The following is a 22,494-nucleotide window of genomic DNA, read 5'->3' as shown; positions in this document are numbered from 1 at the left end:
CTATTCCTTTAATTGAAGCCATTGTTGTGCTCCCCCACAGCTAACGCTTGATACCTTGGGTATCTCAGACACTTCCCTTAGGCTATAAGTGTACTATACACAACACAACTTTTTGTGCACATATTTTATTATGTTCCAGGCCTCCAATTGATCACTTTGATTAGAATCATTTAAGAATTTAATTAGGTCTGTTAATTTTCTCCATACCTGTATATCATCCGTTTTTCACTACACATGGGTTGTAATGACTAAACAATTATATAACGCTTGTTAAAAGTAGTTGATTTCATTTACGGTTGAATATTTTAAATTAATACTAGGTCTAAAACATTGATTATGAAATGAAGATATTACCGCAATGTATTAGTTACTATAAAAATTCTGCGTTTTTCTTATTTCCGGTAGCGTATTCCCGCGATGAAGTTGAGCGTGCATACAAATTATTACTGCTTTGTTGATACTTATTATTACCGTTTGGTCAATTTTTTTGATGCGTATTATACATCCCAACAAGCTTTTTTTCACCACTTACAGGCCCAAAGTGGGGGGTGCGTTTTGTACACCACTGTACCACTTTGATATTGTGAATCTAAGGTGCAGGGCATGCATACATTATTGCTGGGACTGTCACGCAGTGATGAGGAAATATAGTGCCTAAAAAGAAGCTGAATTATAGAAAAATCAAATCCTTTCTTTCTAACAGAGCTTGCACAAAGAAAATTTCTTTTTAGAACCAAGCTATGTTAGCACTTTTCAGTACTATCAGTACTTTGATTTCTTATTTGATTTTTTATGAGAAATTGGATTTTTTATTCTCAGTGAAACAGAGTTACAGAATACTGGGAAACTGAACTTGATTTGAGACATAATTCTAGGCCGGCACCAGAGTCCAGCTACCCAGTGCTCACTTGAACACAAACTAACAAAATGTTACTTGATATTATCGACTACCTTTTTCCTATCACAATGGCAAACAACTCAACATTACAAAGCGACTTGCTGCCAAACTAGGACTTGTGCTCCCTAGCTGAGCCCTGATTCTTCGGAGATGGGTGTTTTCTTTGAATATTGTGGCACCAAATCAGGCACATGACGCTGATTTCTGGTGCCAGGGCACTGAGAAGACCTTAAGTGAAGAACTTATTATTGTAAAATATCAGAAGGTCTCTTGTATTGTATGCACCTGTGTATAAAAAGCACTGAGCTGAACATCTCCCTCTCACAACAGTTCAAGGCCTCAGAAGAGGTTCATTTTTAACATGATTATTAGGGTCTTCCGTTTCCAACGTAAGACCCTATTGTTTTTGTTAGGTTTCTTTTTCTCTATTTTTCACTATTATTATTCTTTTTTTTCTTAACATTTTTCTTAAAACTCAAATATCTCAAATATGCTACAATGGATTTTTATGAAAATTTCACAAATAATACAAAATATCAAGGTCTTTTATCATTTTTGTTGATGACGTCACTTCCGGTCGGCCGCTATATTTGTTTTTCTTTTTGTAAAAAGTGATCTTGTCCTCCCTTTTTCGCAAAAACGATTAAAGATAGAAAATTGAAAGTTTCAGGAATGATACATTTTTGAATTTCTAGGGCCGATCAGGTAAAACTACGATCGTCCATCACTTCCGGTCCGCTCAAACAGCGTTTTTGGAAAACTGTGTTTTAAATAATTTTTAAATCAAATGATCTACAATTTTTTTTCCATCAGAATATGTTTTAAACTTATCAGTTTTTAATATGAGCAGGTCGTCCGTCACTTCCGGTCGTCACCGGAAGTGATTCTTATATTTCGTTTTTACGAATTTTAAAGCACATGCGTTTTGTTGACATTTTTGTACTGAATACAAAACTAAAAACCGTTTTAAAATCGGACAACGCATTGCAGAGATATTGAAGTTTAAAAATGACGTTTTCCGGAAATCTGCATTTCGCAGTGTAGGTTGTAAAATTAGTTTAAAAGGAAGTTAATATGATAGTAGAGCTTACCAAATGTCAACAGTTTGATTGAACCCTATCAATTCAAAATCAAACGAAAGACCCACTTGTTGCTCGCAACAAGGTGCTTTCAGGTAATTTAGGCATTCTTGAGAAATTAAGCGTCAAAGTTTTGAAGCGAGAGTCTGAGTAGCTCAGTCGATAGAGTCGTGGACATGGCCCAGGTGACCCGGGTTCAAGCCCCGATTGCCACCATTTTTTTTTTATATACTATTTTTCGCTTAGATCTACGATTTTATCTTTGAAGTGATAAGTTTAATCTAATCTATTCAAAAATCGGACGGAAGACCCACTCGTTGCTCGCAACGAGATCGTGTCTAGTTTTACTACTAATTGTACTTCTACGGATAATTCATCGTACAGTTTTCAAGATGGGAAGTTAATGTTTTGCAGATCAGTTGTACATATATCAGAGATGTGCATATTACTTTGTTTTTATCATTTATGAAGAAAATACCAGATGTTGAACTTAGTCTCTTTCTCGCAGAAAATTGCATCTAGGGTACTCTATTGTATGGATAATTCCTCCTACAGTTTTCAAGATAAGAAATTGATGTTTTTGCAGATCAATTGTACATATAAGAAATGTGCATATTACTTTGAGATTTTGATTTTTGATAATTTATGAAAAAAATACCAGCTGTTGAACTAAGTAATTTTCTCACAGACTATTGCATATAGGGTACCCCATTTCTCTAGACAGATTGCGTTTATCAATTCAGGGTTGACAAAAACTTGGTTTGCTGTCACATTTACAGCTTTTCACTTGATGATAATAAGAGAAGGGCCTTGGAGAAAGAGAGCAGTATCCATTTGAAAGTTTGATTTGTAGTACCAGTACATCATAAATAAAAATGTTTTTTAGCAATTCAATACTTATTTTTCCCATGTACTGTAGGTTTCTTATTTTATGTGAGTATTTAATTCCGCAATTCAATTTTCCATTTTGCTCCAAATCGCGAACACCAAATTTTTATCATAGTTTCAATTCATATTGTCTGAAAAATGAAAGCGAGATTTTAACATTCGTTAGATGTACTTCTTGCAGTTTAAACCTGATATTAATCACTTGCATTTAATTAGGAATCCACAGTATACAAATTCTTAATCATGATGAACGGAAATGCATTGGATTTGTAATTAAAGCAATACACTGTGTTACAAAACAGAATCTGCTATTCTAAACTTGAACATAAAAAAAAATGGAGCGTGAAAACATAGGACTGTAATACCGGTACCTGTTATCCAATATTAGGTGTGCATATTGATTTAAATTGATCTAAATTGAAATTGAAATTTAGTTTCATTCAATTATTGAATGAAACTTATCAGAATATGCCTGTTTCTTGTATTTTAACTTATTTGTAACAAACAACCCAAATAAAACAACTCCAGAAAGTAAAATACACTGCTTTTATTCCAAATTTTACAAAATAAATGAAAGTCCTGAATGAAACATTTAAAAGATTACACATAAACCATTAACTGTATCTGAGGCATTCATTATATACTTATTTACTGGCTATAAGGGCAATAGAAAGTTTATTGTCCCCAAGACAGCAATTATTTAACAAGACGTAACCAAGGGAAATAGTTGCTGTCAAGGGGGACAATAAACTTGTAAGGTCACCTGAGTCACTCAGGTGACCTATTGCAATTGGGCTTCGTCCGTTGTCGTGCGTTAACAATTTTACATTTTTAACTTCTTCTTGAAAACTACCGGGCCAATCGTTACCATTTTTGGTGTGAAGCATCTCTATGGTAGGAAGAATCTAAATTGTGAAATTTATGGCTCTACTACCCTTAAGTTGCCACAGGCGGGGCCAAATATGCAAAAAAAAGCCAAATTTTCAAAAATCTTCTTCTCTACTCCCACTCATGTGAGGAAAAAACTGGTTGCATGGTTATGATGTCCATGAGGCCCTCAACCTAAATTGTGAAATTTATGGCCCCTGGGTCAGGGGTTTTGGCTCTAGGGTGGGGCCAATATGGCCATATAGTAAAAATGTATTTAATCTTAGAAAATCTTCTTCTCTACTATCATATATATTTGTTAAAAACTAAATGCATGATAATGATGTCCATGAAACCCTCAACCTAAATTGTGAAATTCATGACCCCTGGGTCAGGGGTCCAGGCTCTAGGTTGGGGCCAATAAGGCCAAATAGTAAAAATGTATTAAATCTTAGAAAATCTTCTCTACTCCCATATATATTTGTTAAAAACTAAATGCATGGTTATGATGGCCATGAGGCCCTCTACCAAAATTGTGAAATTCATGACCCCTGGGTCAAGGGTTATGGCTCTAGGGTGGGGCCAATATGGCCATATAGTAAAAATGTTTTAAATCTTAAAAAATCTTCTTCTCTACTCCCACACATGTGGGCTAAAAACTGAATACATGGTTATGATATCCACAATCTCCTTTAGGCCTAAAAAAAAAAGAGGTTTGTTTCCGCTTTCCCGACCGACCCTAACTGAAACCCGCCGACCCAAAATTTTTTTTCGAGTTTTTTCGTAAATTTCCGTTTTTATCCGTTTTTTGTTTAAATTTCGTTTTTATTGTGTCCTCTAAATTTAAGTCGTAAAAACGCTTATAGAACTTATTTAGATGTCATCAGTGTTGTGTAGATTTTTGTTATTTACAAATGGCAGCACATGTCGTGCCAGTGGAGCTCGAGAAATGTTCCCACCAGCCGGGGAAAAAGTTCATCAGATCATTTCAACAATGACAACAAATACTTGGTGTTTTTTTTTTTAATCTTATCCAGTTTGATAGATAAATTGTTTAATATGCACAATTGAACAGATGGAGAGGGAAAAAAAATTAAAAAAAAAAAAAAAAAAAGCCGACCTACCGACCCTAATTTTTTTCAGCCTGAAAGCGGAAACAAACCTATTTTTTTTTTAGGCCTTACCTAAATTATGAAATTCATGGCCCCTGGGTCAGGGGTTCAGGACATGAAAGGGGGGGGGGGCAATATAGTGTTAATGCATATACTGTTTAAAAATCTTCTTCTCTGTTCTCACACATCTGTATAAAAAAAACTGACTAATAATTATGTGTACCAGGAAGTCCTCTACTGAAATTTTAATTTTCATGTCCCCTGGGGTATGGGTTTTGACTCTAGGGCAGGGCCAAAATGGATGTATAGATGTTAATGCATATAACATTATAAAATTATCTTCTTTACTCCCACACACCTGAAAGGAAAACTGAATTCGTGATTTTGTAGACCAGATCTTTTAGTTTTTCACCAAAATTATAGGTTTCACAGTTTTTTTTGAAATGTGGTCGTCATTACAATTTTATAATTTTTCTACTCCAGTATGAAACCTAATTAATTCGATGCATATATGAGACTCCATGACAAGTTTGTGTATGGGATATATGCTACTCAGGTGACCGTTAAGGCCAATTGGCCTCTTGTTATTGATGGAATAGCCAGTGAATAGGTATTTTATTATACTTATAAAAAAATTAAAAGTATAAGGTATAATTTTATTATGCTTTAGGAAAGTTGTATTATACTTTAAGAAAACTTAATTTGTCGGCAATGCAGATTTTGTTAATGATAAAAAATTAGAATTATCAGACTTAAATATTAAATTTAACGTAGGGACTTGGATTATACCAGAAGTGTTCTGAGTTGAAAAATGAGGGAAATTGAATACCACCGGTGAATAATTTCGATGACTATTCACCATGGTCAGATAGAACGGAAACTATTTCATGGTTAGGTAAAATAGCATGTTTATTTATTAATTGTAATTTTACATGGAAAATATTCACAGAGCTAAAATGAACAAGTATATATACATGTATCTTGTGATTTGGGGACTGTGGATGGATGTAGGTATGTTTCTTTGTACATACACAAATCTACATATTTATTGATTTTTATTGATGGCTTTGCAATCTTAGACAAATATATACATGTATTCCAAATTACTGATTTATCTACTGATGTGATGTTGACTGAACCAAGTCCTGTATTCTCCTCTGTGTAGCAGATTGTATTCTGTTCACTGAATACTGTATGAGTGACTGTTGGTATGAGTATAGAGCAGCCTGGATATCCCCTGTCATCTGTTGACAGATCCCCAGGATCTCCCAGGAGATGTCTCTGAATATATCACTTACATACCGTCCCTGATCATGGTGGACTAGGACCTGTAGATCATCTAGAGCTGCTTGTGATAATGTTGTATCAATGTGTCTGTAACACAAGAACTCTAGGAAGTGTAACATTACAAACACTGGGATATATAATATAGGCACTCTGTTTTGTAGAGCAGACTGTTGTTCTGGTATTAGTTCACTGATAAAGCAGATTTCATCGTTAAGTTTGATATTCTCTGCTACAGCCTGTCTGATCTTTGTAGACCAGGACTGTCCCCCTACAGCCTCAGTATACCTCTCTGTGTCTACATAACTATACATCAGATAAGGCTGTGCTAACTTGACCTTTGTCATCTCTATAAAAGATAAAGCTTCCCTGTATCTGAGTGTCTTGTAATAATACATGGCAATGTACAACATGTCAGATATACACCCAATCTTGGCTGCTAATTTGAGCATGTGACAGGACTGTTTGTCTGCAATATACATCTGTTTGTTGACACCTGTGTCATTGTGCATGTTTTGTAATAGGAAAGGTGTTCTTTGAAAGATGGAGGTTGCAAGTTTCTGTATCATTACAACTTGATGATGTGTCATTGGTGACTCCACATACTGTTCTATCACGTGTATGGCTTTGGTTGTTTGACTTATATCTCCACACATAAAGAAACAGAGTTTGAACTGTGTGACAAGTTCTACATCATAATGAAATTCAGACCTCATTATACTCTCATCTGTACAAATAAAAAGTCTGGGACTGTACAGGACATGAATGATGTAGGACCGGATAGAGGAACTCTGTAACAGACAGGCCAGACCTTTCTTGTACAATTCATGTAACTGTAGGAACAATCTGTTTTGTGCTGAGCCATGGACCTTGGTCAGAAACAGGTTGTTTTGTGGGATGAAAAAGTTTGGGCAGATCCCTTTATACACCCATTTAAGGAGAAGTTTGAAGCAGATCCAGAAACCGGCCAGGAGATTTTGTGGACACCAGTGAGGTAATGTGTTTTGTTGAATCGCCCAGAAAACTGTTGTCTTCATGTGATAGGAACACAGCAGTTTATTGGTTCCTTCTGATTGTTGATTTATAACTTCCTTTAAAAAAAGTTTTAACAACCCATAAGTCAAAAACTGACAGTGGTTCATTGAGTACACTAGTTTATATTCTGCCCGAGAAAAAGAAATTCTCCATTCTTCATTTTCATGTGGTCCTAATGGGTGTCCTATTGCTACAAAGTGACATCCATTTCTGACAATGTCATCAACAATTTCAGGATCAGGCCATGAGTGACATCTGTCTATCCATGAGGAGGCAGACGGAGGCCAAAAGTCACTAACAAAACAGTAGGCAGTGTCATATTCATACCCTGCTATATAACCATTACCACAGGGTCCATGTATAGTAAAATTATGATTTACTGCTGAAAAAGTTAACTGTCTGTATATAGAACTAGATATATAGACTCTGGCATTCATTCTGACACATGCTGTTTGGATGGCTCTGTTTGTTGTTGGTGTCAGTAACTGAAGTAGAGTGAACCCTGGTGGACTCTCAGAACTATCAGAGAGAATCAAGGTTGTATTGGCTGTGTTGTAATACTCAGACTGAGACATGTCCATGATCACTCGGTGGTTGTTTGGCCAGAACATAAAGTCCACATCTGATTCCTTCAGTCTGAACCCTTCTCTATGACTTCCACTCATCATCGTTATGATCTTACCATTACGTCTCACTCGTCTGTACACCATCTCCTGGATGTCCTCAGCCTCCCTCCTGATGGCTATCTGTTGTGAGGTCCCCACTATCTCACACAGTCCCACAAACATAGACTCCGACATATGTTGCAGTCCCTCACATCTGTTATTTAAAGTATATATTGGATGCATACCTTTTTGTTTCTCATTTACTTTATTCACAATATTTAAAAAGCATGAAAAATTACTATTAATTCCCACATTTAAAAAAAAAACCAACCTGATATACTAATTTAATACACTTACATTTGTGGGGGGGAAGACTCCATTTTGAAAAAAATCACATCTGAGGAAATTTATGCTGTTATTTTATTTTAGGTGCTGTTACGGTCACATTCAAGTCTTTATTGAAAACAGCAATCATAGATTTTAAGGAAATAAAAAATGTTCATTTGTTAAAAAAGATAAATTTAGTAATTTTGTAAATGAACATTCAAAGAATACAAAAACGCCAAACTCCAATTTAGAAATCCTTCCTGTTTTGCTTAAAATGAAGTCTAACATTGAAAATTCAAGTTAGGTGAAATGAAATAATTTCTGTACTTGTTCAAACTAGTCTTAGTCACTATGAATTGTTCAGACTTGAATGTGAAAATATTTCAAATTAAGATATGGCAATTTTATTTTCCAATAAACAGAAGTTAAGAAGTAATTAAATTTTTACACGTTTTACATTGTATTTTGTATAAAGAACTATATATGATATTAGTCAAATTTGGCCCCCAAAATTCGCTATTTTTAAAATGATTCAGGTACATTAACTTGTTGTGTTATTTTATAAAAGAGTTGACATGAAATATGTTTTTCACCCATTTATTTGATTTATATGCACTCACTGGCAGTAAATGACGTCAGAAGTGACGCTATTTTTATACTTCAATCAAAATCAACCAAAAATTGACATTTTTCTTATCTTTTTTCTAATGGGAAATATAGAGTGACTCTTTGAACAAGAACGAACTTTTTGTCATAAGTATTGGAAAGATACATCTTTGGTGAAAATATTTTGTTTGTTCAAGTAGTCGCTCAATGTTTCCTGAAAGAAAAACTGCCTCAAAACAAGCTGTTTTATGCTAAAAATGAGAAAATGGCGGGAAAAGGTAAACTTTATGTCATATTTTAAAATTGTGGGCACTAAAATCAAAATGAAAATTATGAAAAAACTACAAATGTATATTTGTACAAATAAAACAAAGAATTACAGTAAGATGACAATGTTCATTTTAGGGGCCATTTTAGCCTCAAACCATATGTAGTCCTTTTCAAAACGAAGCCATTACTTGTTCAGTATCTTTCAATTACCATTTTACAGTCTGTTAAATCAGTATGAAAAAAAATCACTTTTGATTACAAATGGCATTAAAGGAACTTGAACATGATTTGAGATCAAAACAAAAGAAAACACAATTTTATTGAAACTTATACCAAGACAACATATATGTAAACAATAACAAGACTTGAGATTTGTTTACAAAACAAAGAATTTCAAACTCTGTATCTCGCTTGTTACTCGATAAATGACATTCAAGTTTTGAGGAAACAAAAACAATACCTAAAATAACCATTCTAGATTTAAAAAATGGAAATATGAAATTTAATTTTTTTAAGCTCAAATCGTGTCTAAGTCATTTTAAATGACCAATTCGCAGACAATTTATTTTTGTACACTTATCGTGTATACATGTACCAGGAACTACAAGCTTGTACCAGGAAAAAAAAGTATTTTGATACAGAATTGTCTCTGGTTTTACAAATGTAGACATTTATATTGGAAAAATATAATGCCTCAATATAACAGTTTTGAATAATGTGTATTAAATAAACAGTAATAAGATATACAACTTTATTAAACTTGCAAACAAACATCATTAAACTTGGAAGGTGAAAATGTTTAGATTTTCTGGACAGAGTGTAACGGGAAAGAACAGAGAATCCAACAGGAGGACATTCTACAGATATAATCCAACAGGGGGACATTCTACAGATATAATCCAACAGGGGGGGGGGGGGCTTCTACATATATAATCCAACAGGGGGACTTTCTACATATATAATCCAACAGGGGGATCTTCTACATGTATAGTCCAACAGGGGGACCTTCTACATGTATAGTCTAACAGGGGAACCTTCTACATGTATAGTCTAACAGGGGGGCCTTCTACATGTATAATCCAACAGGGGGACCTTCTACATGTATAATCCAACAGGGGGACCTTCTACATATATTATCCAACATGGAGACATCCTACATGTTTAGTCTAACATGGGGCCTTCTACAGATATTATCCAACAGGGGGACCTTCTACATATATACTCCAACAGGGGGACCTTCTTCATGTATTTCTAGCCAAATTAAGTTTCTTTTAGCACACCATAGTTGAAAGTGTACTTTTCTGATCTTTTGTCCAATGTCCATCTGTTTATAAATTCCTTACATTTTCAACTTCTACTGCAGGGCTACTGAAATTTTATATAGCATACCATCACTAAAAGCAATGTGTAAATATTTCATAAATGTATATAAACAAATTTTAAATATTCCCTAACGAGATTTTGAATCGTTGGTGAGATAACTCAGTCTCTCAACTATGTTATTGCTCAATGTTGTTTTTGTCAAACCTACTAAATATCTTAATCATCAAAGTGTTTGAAACGCCGATGAAAGAACAGAGAATATAGCCAATATGTTATTTCTACATAATAATAAGATGAGCAGTATATTGAAATGATTAAGCTAACAACAAAATATCTTCTTTCTTTTTTTTACAGGAGAAAGACATGAAACCCATGTCTGAAACAGAAAAGCTGAAATTAACACAGCTCCAGCAACAAGCCGCACAATGGCAGCAGCAGCAGACTTGGACACAGCAACAAATGCATAGCTGGGGCACAGGAATGCAGCAACAAGGTGGCATGCAGCCACAAAGCAACATGCCACAACAAGGTGGCATGCAGCCACAAGGCAACATGCCAGCACAAGGTGGCATGCAACCACAAGGCAATATTCCACAACAAGGTGGCATGCAACCACAAGTTGGTAATCAACCAGGAGGCATGCAACAGCAACAAAGCAGCATGCAACAGCAACAAAGCAGCATGCAACAACCAATGGCAGGAACAACTGGTGTGTAGTACTCAATACAAACCCATTATTTTAAAGAAAAAAATATTGGTAGGTGATGTATAAGAAACTGAAGAATTTTGTACTTGTTTAATATAACAAAACTGAAGTTAATTTATTTTATACAGGAAATGTGCAACAGAAAATTGATGCTATATTACAAGAAGAAAGAGAATTCAACGTACAGTACCAGCAGTGGAAGAAACAGTACGATGAATGGAGGGAACAAAATCAAAGTAAGAATTGACACTCACTTCATCAGTTGAAACTAAGAATAGCTTTTTGCATGTTCCACCGAATAAAACAAGTGAAAGAATTTTTATGCAGTCTATATTTATGTGCAGGTTCCTATAAATGATTTCATTAAGTTTACATCAATCTTAAAATTACAAGTGAAAGAATTTTTTTTTATAGATCACCCTAACAGGGAGCAGTTTCAGCAGTATGAGCAGCAGTGGATGATGTACCAGAAACAAATGGATGACAAAAGGGCCGACATTCAGCGACGGAAACAAACTCTGATGCAGGAACAGGGCCAGGTGTCTCCTCAGCAGGGTCAGCAGCAAGGTCAGTTTGGGGGACCTCGTCCTCCAGCTCCTCGAGGAGGAATGAACCAAATGCCAGGTCCCAGGGGACCTCAGATGAACAGAGGAAGGCCTGATTTTCGACCAAGAGGGCCTCAAGGGCAGTTCCGGCCACAACTGAATCAGGGACCTCGAGGAAACTTCAACAGTGGCTTCCAGGGAATGAGTCAAGAAGAAGATTATGAGGAGAAAGGGATGGATCTGGATGATGACTTGGAGGAGGAGGGGAACGCTTTGATGAACCAAGTTAATCAGGTTGAACCTCAAGGACAAAATATGGGAGGTCCCAGAGCACCATGGTCAATGGGAGGGAACAACAAATTTGGAGGGCAGGAGCAGCAAAACTTTGGTCGAGGGATGGCTCGGGGTCAGAGGCCTCCAAGGGGAAGAGGGGGAAGAGGTAACCAGCGAGGAGGAAGAGGAGGTGGGGGAGGACCTGTACCTTTGATGAGTATGAGCTTCAAAGACCAGGGAGGAGAGACCTACGAGGGACAGGGTGAAGGAGAGAAATATGACGATTCCTACGAGAGAAACCCTAATAATGTTCCTATAGGGCAAGGCAGAGGGGGGCCAAGGTTCGGATTTAACCGCGGTCAAGGAGATCCAAGACCTCGATTCCAGAAAAACAATCCCAACCAGCAGGGCTTCAACAATCCCAACCAGGGTCCGAGGTTTGGAGGGAGAGGCATGCAGAATCAGGGGCCAAGGTTTGGGTTCCAGGGAAATCAGCAGAATCTCCAGAGAGAGGGCTGGCACGGGGCGCAGGAGGAGGGCAGACAGCAGGCATGGCTTCAGAAACACCTACATGGAGGGGGCGGGGGAAACCCCCAGCATTCTGGCCCAGGGGACAGAATCAAGGCTGAGCCAGAAGACCAGTGAGTAATTTATAAGTGAATGGTCTAGTCTAATTCTATACATTTATTCACCACACCAGCAGATTATAGAGGTACGCCTAATTTTCTAGTACCATACCATTAAATTGTTCAGTCAAACTTTATTGATTGGTAAATACAATTCATCCACATCAGTGAATTTTTACAACTGGGCATCAATTTTAATGGGAAAATTTCCTACATTTTCTTATTGTGTAATATGGCAGTATACGTTTTATTGTATAGATTTATTGGTGGGAGAAAGCATGAATTTATGGAACAATTTCATAATATTATATAATTAAGTTATCTTTTTCTTAGATTCGATGGCCCAAAGGATACCTCACAGGTTAGAAATTTTCATGTCAATAGAAAAATCTTGAAAAGATAAAGAGAAAATGTTTGATCTAATCCTTGTCATAAGATAAGTTAACAGTAGTAAAATATGAATTTAAAAGTTCTATGAACTAAAAATAAAGTTGAATAACATTTTCACAGGGTGCTGATTCTTCAGAAATAGATGCGCTAAGAAAACAACAGGACACTCTTAATGAATTGAAAAAAATGGAACAAAAAACTGCTGAAAAAACTAGTGAGGAAAAGGATCAAGGAAATAACTCTGGACCCTCTGATTCAGTCAGTATTAAAACTGAGCCGAAATCTCCCTCAAAACAGTCAGATCAGAAGGGCACTGCCAAACCTGGGGACATACCAGCTAATGAACAACGAGAGGGAAGTTCAAGTAAAGAAAATCTGGGGCAGAAGCCTGGGCAACAAGATCCAAAAGGTCCAGGCATGCCAGGTCCAAATCAACATGGACCCAGAGGACCAGGACAAAACCAAGGGCCTGTGCCCAATCAGTTCAGCCCTAGAGGTCCAGGGCCAAATCAAGGCCCTAGAGGTCCCCGACCACAACAACCAGGTCCTAGAGGGCCAGGTCCTTTTCAACAAGGACAAAGACCCTCAGCTCCAGGGCAACATGGACAAAGGGGGCCCTCTCCTCAACAGCAGGGTTATAATAATCAAGGTCAAAATGAAATGGGTCCCAGGGGACCTAATCAACATGGTCCAAGAGGACCTGGTCAGAATCAACAGGGCCCAAGGGGTCCTGGTATGAATCAGCAAGGACCTAGGGGTCCAAATCAGCAAGGTCCTAGAGGGCCTGGTCCTAATCAACAAGGTCCTAGAGGGCCTGGTCCAAATCAACAAGGTCCTAGAGGGCCTGGACCAAATCAACAAGGTCCTAGAGGGCCTGGACTAAACCAACATGGACCAAGAGGTCCTGGTCCAAACCAGCCAGGATTTCGAGGACCTGGGCCAAACCAACAAGGTCCTAGAGGGCCTGGGCCCAATCAGCAAGGTCCTAGAGGGCCTGGGCCCAATCAGCAAGGTCCAAGAGGACCTGGCCCTAATCAACAAGGGCCAAGGGGTCCAAGTCCAAATCAACAGGGATCAGGAGCACCTGGTCCAGGACTGAATGAAAGAGACCAAAATCCAAATGAAGGACCTCAACAACCAGGACCAAATCAGTTTACTGATGTGACAGAAGAATCTCACAACACAGGTCAAGAGCAGGAATACCCACAAGGTTTGTGTGCTATAATAATATTTTTTTTGTAGAATATTGCATAACATTATTACTAGTAGTGACGTGAGCTTTTGCTTAGATAGAGTGTATGGATATGTTTATAATTGCATGTATGTACATATGTTACAAATGCTTATAATTCATGTGAATTTTAGCAAATAAACAATACAATTCAATTCAATTCAGACATTTAGAAGTTTAGATAAGTTAGATTACAGTACTTTCCTTATTTCATTGTAATGAACTGTAAGCCAAATAAATTTTTAATTACTAATAGCCAGTTGAGAATTGATCCTTACTTATTAATTTCTGGGAGCAAGTAGCAGAGTTGGGATCAATTACTTTGAAAAGTAATAATTACTTTCAAATACATTGACAATTTTATCAATTACTTGCAATTACAATTACATTGATTGTTAAAAATGTAATTAATTACTCTCAATTACTTTGATAAATGTAATTAATTACATTTCAATTACTTTAGTTTTATTTTTTTAAATCTTGAGAACATATACATATATTAACAGCATTAAGATATACTGGGCTTTATGTACGGTCATGTTTTTAAAGGTTGTATATATATTTCAGTTCAGATCAGATTTCTTGATGATTTTTTTAACATTAAATTCATTGTATACCATTGAGTTCATTTTTGGATCTGAATAATATTTTCTCTATAGTGATTTAATTTTTATTCACATGTTAAAACTATGTTTATTCAGAAAGTACAACTTTCGGCAGTACAGCATATCAGTATATAAATAATAATTGCTATAATTCACATGACTGAGATATTTTGATTCCCTTGAGTCTAAAATCAATGGGGGTTCTTGGGTATTGGAGGAGTTCACACCTCCACAAAATTAGATCTTTACCTATTGCTCTGGGCAGTGTGTCATGCTTTATAAACATATGAAACATTATGGGACATTTAATTATTGTATAAACAAAAGTCCATGCCAAACATGTATAAATTCTATTTATCATTATAAGAAACTTTTTTTGGTATTTTAAACTTGGAAAAAAGTAATTGAGATGTAATTGAAAAGTAATTCAAAATACACAATATTTTTGGAATGTATTTAAATACATTCAATTACTTGTAATTGAAGACAGACTCAATTACCAATTACTTGCAATTACTTTGAAAAATGTAATTAATTACACTCAATTACAAATACTTTTTTCAATTACCCCATCCCTGCCAAGTAGACCTTTTATTTATCTCATACAGTGAAGAACACAGGTTCATGGCAATTATTATCTAGCTGAAGTTGAATCTCAAAAATATTCATTGCAGGCATGTACTGAATACAGTAAAACACGCTTATAACGAAGTCCCAGGGACGGCCAATTTAACTTCGTTATAAGCGTAATTCGTTATATCCTTTAAGTTTACAACATGAAATAGAGACTTGGGGAATGAAATTCACGTCGCTGTAAGCGTCAATTCATTATAAGCGTGTTCGCTATAACCGTGTTTTACTGTACATGAAAATATCTGCTCCAGTTTTATTTTCAGTCCTTTCGCCCTCGTGTTTGGTGGATAATTTAAGACTTGTCTAATTCAAAATAACTGTGTTAATTAAAAGAGTATCTATCTCTAACTGTGTTGTGGGGAATTCAGGGTGGGACAAAACTGTTTGCAAGTGTAGAAGGGTGATAAAACTCAAAGCAAAGATAACCCTGTATACAGTAAATCTCAGACTATTCCAAATCTTTGATTTATCAGACATGAAATATTTGGTATTCTCTCTACAAAACCTGGTAAAATATGTGTGTATTTGGCTGGAAATAGAAACAATTGGGTAGTAAGTATAATGTTGAATGTTTGTAGAGGATGAGAATGCAGACAATGGCTGGCAGGCACCGTGGGGGCCAGGCTGGAGGGGGCGTGGCAGAGGGCGTAGACCCTACCGGGGGAGAGGTGGGGTCGGCCAGAGGGAGCCCTACCCTGCAGAACAGAAAGAGGGACCCCCGGCGGATGACTATCCCGACCGGGTGGGACCGTCTGAGCAGCGACCTAGAGAGGTGAGAAAGGAAGGGTGTATGAGACAAATACAAGTGTAGATTCTGTGACTCTACATGCACACATAGAGAACTGTTTCAGGGGAAAAAATCCTTTAAATTCTGTACATCTTTATAGCTAATGACTGACCAATCATATAGAAACATGATAATATTTTGACCTTCTCATCCAACATCTTTTATGTCTAGTTTGTAATGCATGTTTACCTCTATTTTATGAATCTTGATTGGTTTTATTTGGTCAGCTGATGTTGATGTTGTCTAGATGTGTCCTATGTTGAATGTGAATGCTTTCATGAGCACTGGTGGTTTATTACAGGGCTATTATGACAGAGAGCGAGAGCCATTTGGTGTAAGTCAGGCCTAGAAGCAATCCCAGACACAGCTAACTCCTCAGTCATACTGAATCAACATGATTTTAAATGTTTCTGATAAATTGAAAAAAAAAAAGATTACATATAAGTGTTAACCTTCAGTATTTCTTAGAAACTAAATACTTTGTGAACACTTAATGTTATTATCAAATGAATTTCTTCAGAACGAGGTTGGGTATTTTTCCTGATTCAGTTTTGTGGTACATGTATCTGAAGATTTTCTTGTTTGTTTCCAGGACTATGGCTGGCACGACCGCAGAGCAGATCCTTATTATGAACGACGAGACCCGTACTATGACCGATTTGATCCCTACCCCAGGCGATATGACCCGTACGACAGACCCCCTCCCCCTCCCGATCCTTACGACCGCCGCCCTCCTCCACCCCCAGACCCCTTTGACAGGAGGCCCTACCCAGAGCCGTACAGGTTAATGTCTTTTTTTTCTCTTTGATAAATATCATAACCATATAAACATTAAAGCAATATGAGCTGTATTTTTTAGAATTTTATTTTGCTGTAAAAACCTACTACTATGCTAAGTCTGCATGTAACTTAAACTTTTATCATAATTAAGGTTGGAAAAAATCATTGATTTTTGTCAGAGGAAAGATATCTCTTCTAAGGAACATATAGCAAATCAATTTTTGTACAGGACGACAATAATTCAATTTCGCTCCAATTAAGGCTCTTTAACTGCCCTTTTCACAAAAATTTGGCGAAAAGAAATTTAAAAACCATGATATTTTTGTCATTTTAGTAGAAAATAACATTTTCGTTAAAAAAAATTTCATCATGAAAATTGCAGCTCATATTGCTTTAATATACACAACAAGTACAATATCACCTTACATATGATTCTACAAGGAGATAATAAAATACAAATAAATCTAGAAATTTATACCGTTTGATAACACTTTGCTTTTATGATTCTACAAGGGGATAATAATATACATGTAAATCTAAAAATTTATACAATTTGATAGCTACATGTTAATGTCTGACTTATAATCAGTAGAAAGTTCTATAATTCAATGGTTCAATAGATATTGATTTTCTGAAAAGACTTACATTATTACTTGTAGCAATCTGATTAAAATCAGATCCTTTGATCTGTTCATGTAGATTGCTACACAAGGCGATCTACGTGAGCGGATCAAAGGATCTGATTTTAATCAGATTTGCTCTAATAAAAGTGTCAGAACAATTCTAGGCATGAAATAAGAACATGTAAAACACTCTTTACCAGGGTACACTGTAAGAGTTCTTGGATGATGTACAGCAATATCCGTCCTACCTGATAATTCATCAGTTTGTTCCACGATACTTTGTTGTGTTGTGTAAATCTTAGATCATGTATTTTTTTATTAGCATTTAATGATGCACATGCTAGTAGTTCTCGATTTTAGTTTGACATAAATCAGTAACGTTTTTTTTTGTCCCCTGGTTTCACTGTTTTCTATTTTTGATATTTTAGTCGACCCTATGATTATGGCAGAGATTATTACGACGCGTATCGACCCCCACCCCCAGTCGAGGATCGACCTTTCCAGAAACCAGAGGTCATTGATCATGCTCACAAGTCATCAGGGGATTTCCTGTCTAGAGGTATTCAACTGGCTTGTAATGGTTTGTGGCATTCATTGATGTCAAAGTGAAGAATGTTCTGAGTGGCGAGGGGGGATGTGGGCAATGTTTTGCCTTGGCATAATTCTCAAAATAATTTTGGAGATGTTATTTGATTTTTGATTCATTTACCAAATTATTCTAAATTTATGTTTTGCAGTATCATTGGAAAATATTGAATATTGAATAAACATGTTTTTTAGTGCTTGAATTATGCTAATATTGTCCCATTTATAGCGCCAGAAACCCCTTATGTGGCCCCACAGACTGTCATAGATTACGGCCATGGACGGTCAACAGAGGAAAAAGAAAGTAAGTTATCATTGTTTGAAAAAATTACATAATTATATAATTTATATCATAAGGTTAGTATATAATTTAGCATAAAACCTGTTGTCAAAATTGTTATACAAAGAAAACACTAGACAAGCTCATTTTCATTCTTTTCTTAAAACTTAGTGGAAACTTTGTTCTTTGTCATTAAGACATGCAATATAATGTCCGGCAGTTAATTATTTAGCAAAATTTCTTCTAGTATGAACATAAAATTAATATGATAATGTGGTCTACAAGATTTAGGACTTTGTTTTGTGTATCTTTTATAGGACCACCTTCAGCTACAGACAGAGACAGAGACAGGTTAGCCATACAAACAACAGCTACAGAACCTCTAATGATATTGTTATATACCTTTATTTTACAAGTATAAACTCTAAAAGATGACAATGCAGGGTAATCAAGAGGTCCACAGAGACATAAGACTCTTCTGTCTGTTCCAGGTTCCGGGATCCAGGGTCCTACAGAAGTCCGAGCCACGACCGGAATGTCCATGAGCCGCGGATCGAGGTGGTGAAGGTGGAGGACCTCCTGATATTACCTGGTCGCCGCACACGCCCGCCGCAGATCGTGGTCATCCTACGGGGACTCCCCGGATCAGGGAAAACCTACGTCGGAAAACTCGTCAAAGTATGTTAATTTTGGTAGAAAAGTCTTCAAAGTGTGTGGTGTTATATTAAAGGCAATCTGACTGTTTGAAATAAAAATTTATATTATTTTTATTTGAAAGTACACATTGATTTTTGTATCAATCTTGTTGCCAGTAGTAGTAAAATTTGATATGAAGAAGTGTCGTAACAGCAGTTTTATTATCCTTGGTTTTTGTAGCTTTTATTTACTAAGTTGATTTACAAGTTTTACATTTGTCATGGTGTGTTGATAGGATAAAGAGGTACAGCATGGGGGAGGGGCCCCGCGGATGTTATGTCTGGACGATTACTTCATGACAGAGGTCGAGAAGACGGAGAAAGATCCCGAGACCGGCAAAAAAGTCAAGAAAAAGGTAAGAATTTACCTGAGGAGATCTAGTGGGCAGGAAAAGTGAACCTTGATAATTAATGTTATGTGAATCAATAGATCACATAGAGCATGTGTATTGAAGACGACCAAGAACTGGTATGTTATAAAGTAAGCATAATTTATAATGGTTGAATATTTTTAGCTCAAAAAGACGGATCAAACAAGTAAAATAGAATATACAATAGTAAATTGTTTTCTGTTTTAATTATACCTGAGGCTGTGTTGTGTTTTACCCAGGTTCTGGAGTACGAATATGAGCCCGAGTTAGAGGTCTCGTACAGGCAGAATATGTTCAAAAGTTTCAAGAAGACCATTGATGATGGCTTCTTCCCCTTCATCATTGTGGACGCAGTCAATGAAAAAGTCAAACACTTTGAGGAGTTTTGGAGTTATGCCAAGTCTAAAGGATTCCAGGTAACACTGTCTGATAGGTATCTACCTGTACTGTATGTACTTACCTGTATGTACCTTTACTTACCTTTACCTGTGTCTTTTCTTCAGGTGTACATTGCTGAGATAGAGGCTGATATAACAGCGTGCTCCAAGCGAAACACACACCACAGATCCATGAAAGACATTGAAAAGGTTGGCACATTTGTTCTTGTATTCAAAATTTCACCAAATATAAGTGGGTTAATATATACTGTAGAAGCAGAAATATTCGTTGATGATTTAATTTCGTTATTTTCGTTGGCAGAATGAATCAACTAAATTAAATCCATGACGAACTTTTAAAACAAGTCTCAATAAATACAGAGTTGATATGTAATACACTTTAGGGATAAGGATATGACGAATTTAAATGCCAACGAAATTGTATTGGGTTTATAAACAACGAAATTTTACCCCAATGAAAATATATGCTTCTACAGTATATGAAGCAATTAATATTTTATCCACAGATTAAGAAGTACTGGGAGGAGACACCTCGCCATTACCTGAGGCTGGATGTCCGAGCTCTTCTCCAGGAGGACTCCATTACTGAGGTAAGACACTAGGTGCTTGAACACTGTTAGAGGAACAGTTCTAATACTTTTGGGCAGATAGAATGATGAATGATTAACTGGAATATCCTTGTATGACATAATTTGTAAGCAATTTAAATATTCTTAACATTGAAAAAAGACAAAGATATATAGAAATAGATACTTTATTAGATTATATCATTCATTTTTGGAATTAAATTACATGTTTGGAGAAACACTATATATACTTTATTCAGAGTAAACTTACATGTGTATTAACAGGTGATTCAATATGTATCCTGTATTTGATAATTGTTTTCCATCAGTTTTTTTGTCCTTTAACTGGCATATAAATTTGAAACATATACAATTCTTTAGTGAGTCAAAAATCTATTTATTTTTTTTCATCCATAGGTGGAAATGGAGGACACCGAATCAAATACGTCGGAGAAACGTCGTAAAACAGAGAGTGACGAGGAGGAGGATCTAAAGATAGGCGGGGTAAGTATCGGTGTGAGGCGCGGTATCTCTTCGCTGTTTGTTGTCATTAATGATTACGTTACAGGGCTCCAGCACAGGGGTCAGCGTCGGTGAGTCGAGCTGATTTTATTTCTTTTATTATTTTGTTAGAGCTAGTGTTGTTTAAACTGGCATTGAAATTCTGTATTTTAGAAAACTTGGTACAGAACTCAATGGAGGTATGAGACCCAATTTTGTAAAGTTATTTACCGTCCGACCACTGAATTGCTGTTTATGAGAATAGAATTAGTTGGATTTCTCCAACCAGTTCCGAATTTTATAACCCCAGAATATGGTTTCAAAACAATCCATTCTCAGTGACTTCCCTTGTCCATAAATTCCACAGACACCACTTTGCAGTATAATAGCTATTGCATTCATTTGGTGCAATAGTATATACAAGTTTCTGTATACAGAATTTTTTAGTTAAGTCAACTGCATAATGCAGTGCAGAGAGTCACAGATATCAAAACGGATAAAGTGAGAGATGCAAGCTAATTAAACTGCAGAAGGAATGGTATGCAAGAGTACAAAAAATATCAATTTGGTGTAAATTGTAAATTTTCCATATTTTGCATGACAAATATATATACTGGCATACACAAGTATGTAGTATATACAAAAGTATCTGCATGATGGCTGTAATGTATGCACTGGTAGTTTGGAAAGTCCTGTTTCATAAGAAAATAAAAAATTATAACTCTTGGTAAACATACCTTGTTGGTCTGAAAAATCAGTATATTTAGAAATTGAATTGTTAATAATGGACCAGTGTCAGTATTCAAATATTAATATCAAAGATTGATATGTTTGAATGCTCTACATATTTATTACTTTTATGAACGTAATTGAGTTTCTGTTAAATGCCTGAAATAAAAAAATAACGACAAGATGAAGTTGGGGGTTTTGTGACTGATAGTTTTTATATGAAAGTCAATCAGTTACTTGTTAATGTAACATGAATGAATGTTTCATGTGTGTGTTAACAAAAATTAGCAAACTGTCATTGAAAAAACTAAATATTTTCAGAAGTTCATTTTAATTTTAAGAAACAATTACATGAATGAAATTGAAAATCTAGTTTTCTGATTGAAGTACAAACTGGTTTTCGGTTTTTTATTTATAACTGCCTATTGGTATCACTGAAATTTTCCAATGTCACTTAGAGCTGTGTGTCAGTGGGATAAGATGGGAGGGGCACAGTCCAAACTACAGATGGATTGAATGAGAGGGGATAAAATGGGAGGGGCACAATCCCAACTACAGATGAGTGGGAGGACAAACAATGTGATGGTTTGATATGAGTGGGTGAGATTATACTGTGGGTGGGTAGGGAGGAATGTTTTGGTCAAATTAATGTGGCTGTATTTGAGGGTGGGACATGACAAACTAGAGTGTGGCTTGTGTTGGGTGGGATTTGGATGGAGCTTAGAGGAGAGTGAAAGCAAGAGCAGTGTATCTGCTATTACAAATCACATCAAAATCAAAAGTCCATCATTGTATATATGACAAAATATTTCATTGAATTCCAACATACTGATTTTCTATGATCTTGTGTTACTCGTGATTTTACTTCTAACATAA

At 36.1% G+C, this 22,494-nt stretch overlaps 2 protein-coding genes across 7 annotated transcripts in view; one reads left to right on the top strand and one right to left on the bottom strand.

Moving 5' to 3' along the window:
• The window catches only part of LOC105339242 (YLP motif-containing protein 1), a 30,208-nt gene that overhangs the window by 2,880 nt on the left and 4,834 nt on the right, over positions 1–22,494 (top strand). The window contains exons 2-20 of one of the 6 annotated variants that reach the window (XM_066086683.1): positions 10,649–10,787; positions 10,824–10,859; positions 10,896–11,003; positions 11,129–11,236; positions 11,415–12,459; positions 12,778–12,805; positions 12,955–14,044; positions 15,882–16,075; positions 16,392–16,424; positions 16,683–16,873; positions 17,922–18,052; positions 18,308–18,382; positions 18,676–18,709; positions 18,850–19,036; positions 19,290–19,409; positions 19,664–19,840; positions 19,928–20,011; positions 20,329–20,412; positions 20,806–20,892. In XM_066086683.1, the coding sequence (XP_065942755.1) occupies positions 10,649–10,787; positions 10,824–10,859; positions 10,896–11,003; positions 11,129–11,236; positions 11,415–12,459; positions 12,778–12,805; positions 12,955–14,044; positions 15,882–16,075; positions 16,392–16,424; positions 16,683–16,873; positions 17,922–18,052; positions 18,308–18,382; positions 18,676–18,709; positions 18,850–19,036; positions 19,290–19,409; positions 19,664–19,840; positions 19,928–20,011; positions 20,329–20,412; positions 20,806–20,892 (3,951 nt within the window). Of the gene's footprint in view, positions 1–10,648; positions 11,004–11,128; positions 11,237–11,414; positions 12,460–12,777; positions 12,806–12,954; positions 14,045–15,881; positions 16,076–16,391; positions 16,425–16,682; positions 16,874–17,921; positions 18,053–18,307; positions 18,383–18,675; positions 18,710–18,849; positions 19,037–19,289; positions 19,410–19,663; positions 19,841–19,927; positions 20,012–20,328; positions 20,413–20,805; positions 20,893–22,494 lie in introns of all 6 variants that reach the window. The other 5 variants (XM_066086681.1, XM_066086682.1, XM_066086680.1 and 2 more) reach the window with 5 other exon arrangements.
• On the bottom strand, positions 5,029–8,296 carry LOC136276450 (uncharacterized). The gene is made up of 2 exons (XM_066088431.1): positions 8,126–8,296; positions 5,029–7,982 (listed from the first exon to the last, which is right to left on the bottom strand). The coding sequence occupies exons 1-2, from the start codon at positions 8,146–8,148 to the stop codon at positions 5,960–5,962; spliced, it is 2,046 nt and encodes a 681-aa protein (XP_065944503.1). The 5' UTR covers positions 8,149–8,296; the 3' UTR covers positions 5,029–5,959.

The sequence above is a fragment of the Magallana gigas genome, chromosome 6, assembly GCF_963853765.1.
Source record: "Magallana gigas chromosome 6, xbMagGiga1.1, whole genome shotgun sequence".
NCBI lineage: Eukaryota > Metazoa > Mollusca > Bivalvia > Ostreida > Ostreidae > Magallana > Magallana gigas.
The sequence above is the reverse complement of the archived record's forward strand: the minus strand, read 5'-3'. Positions and strand labels throughout refer to the sequence as shown.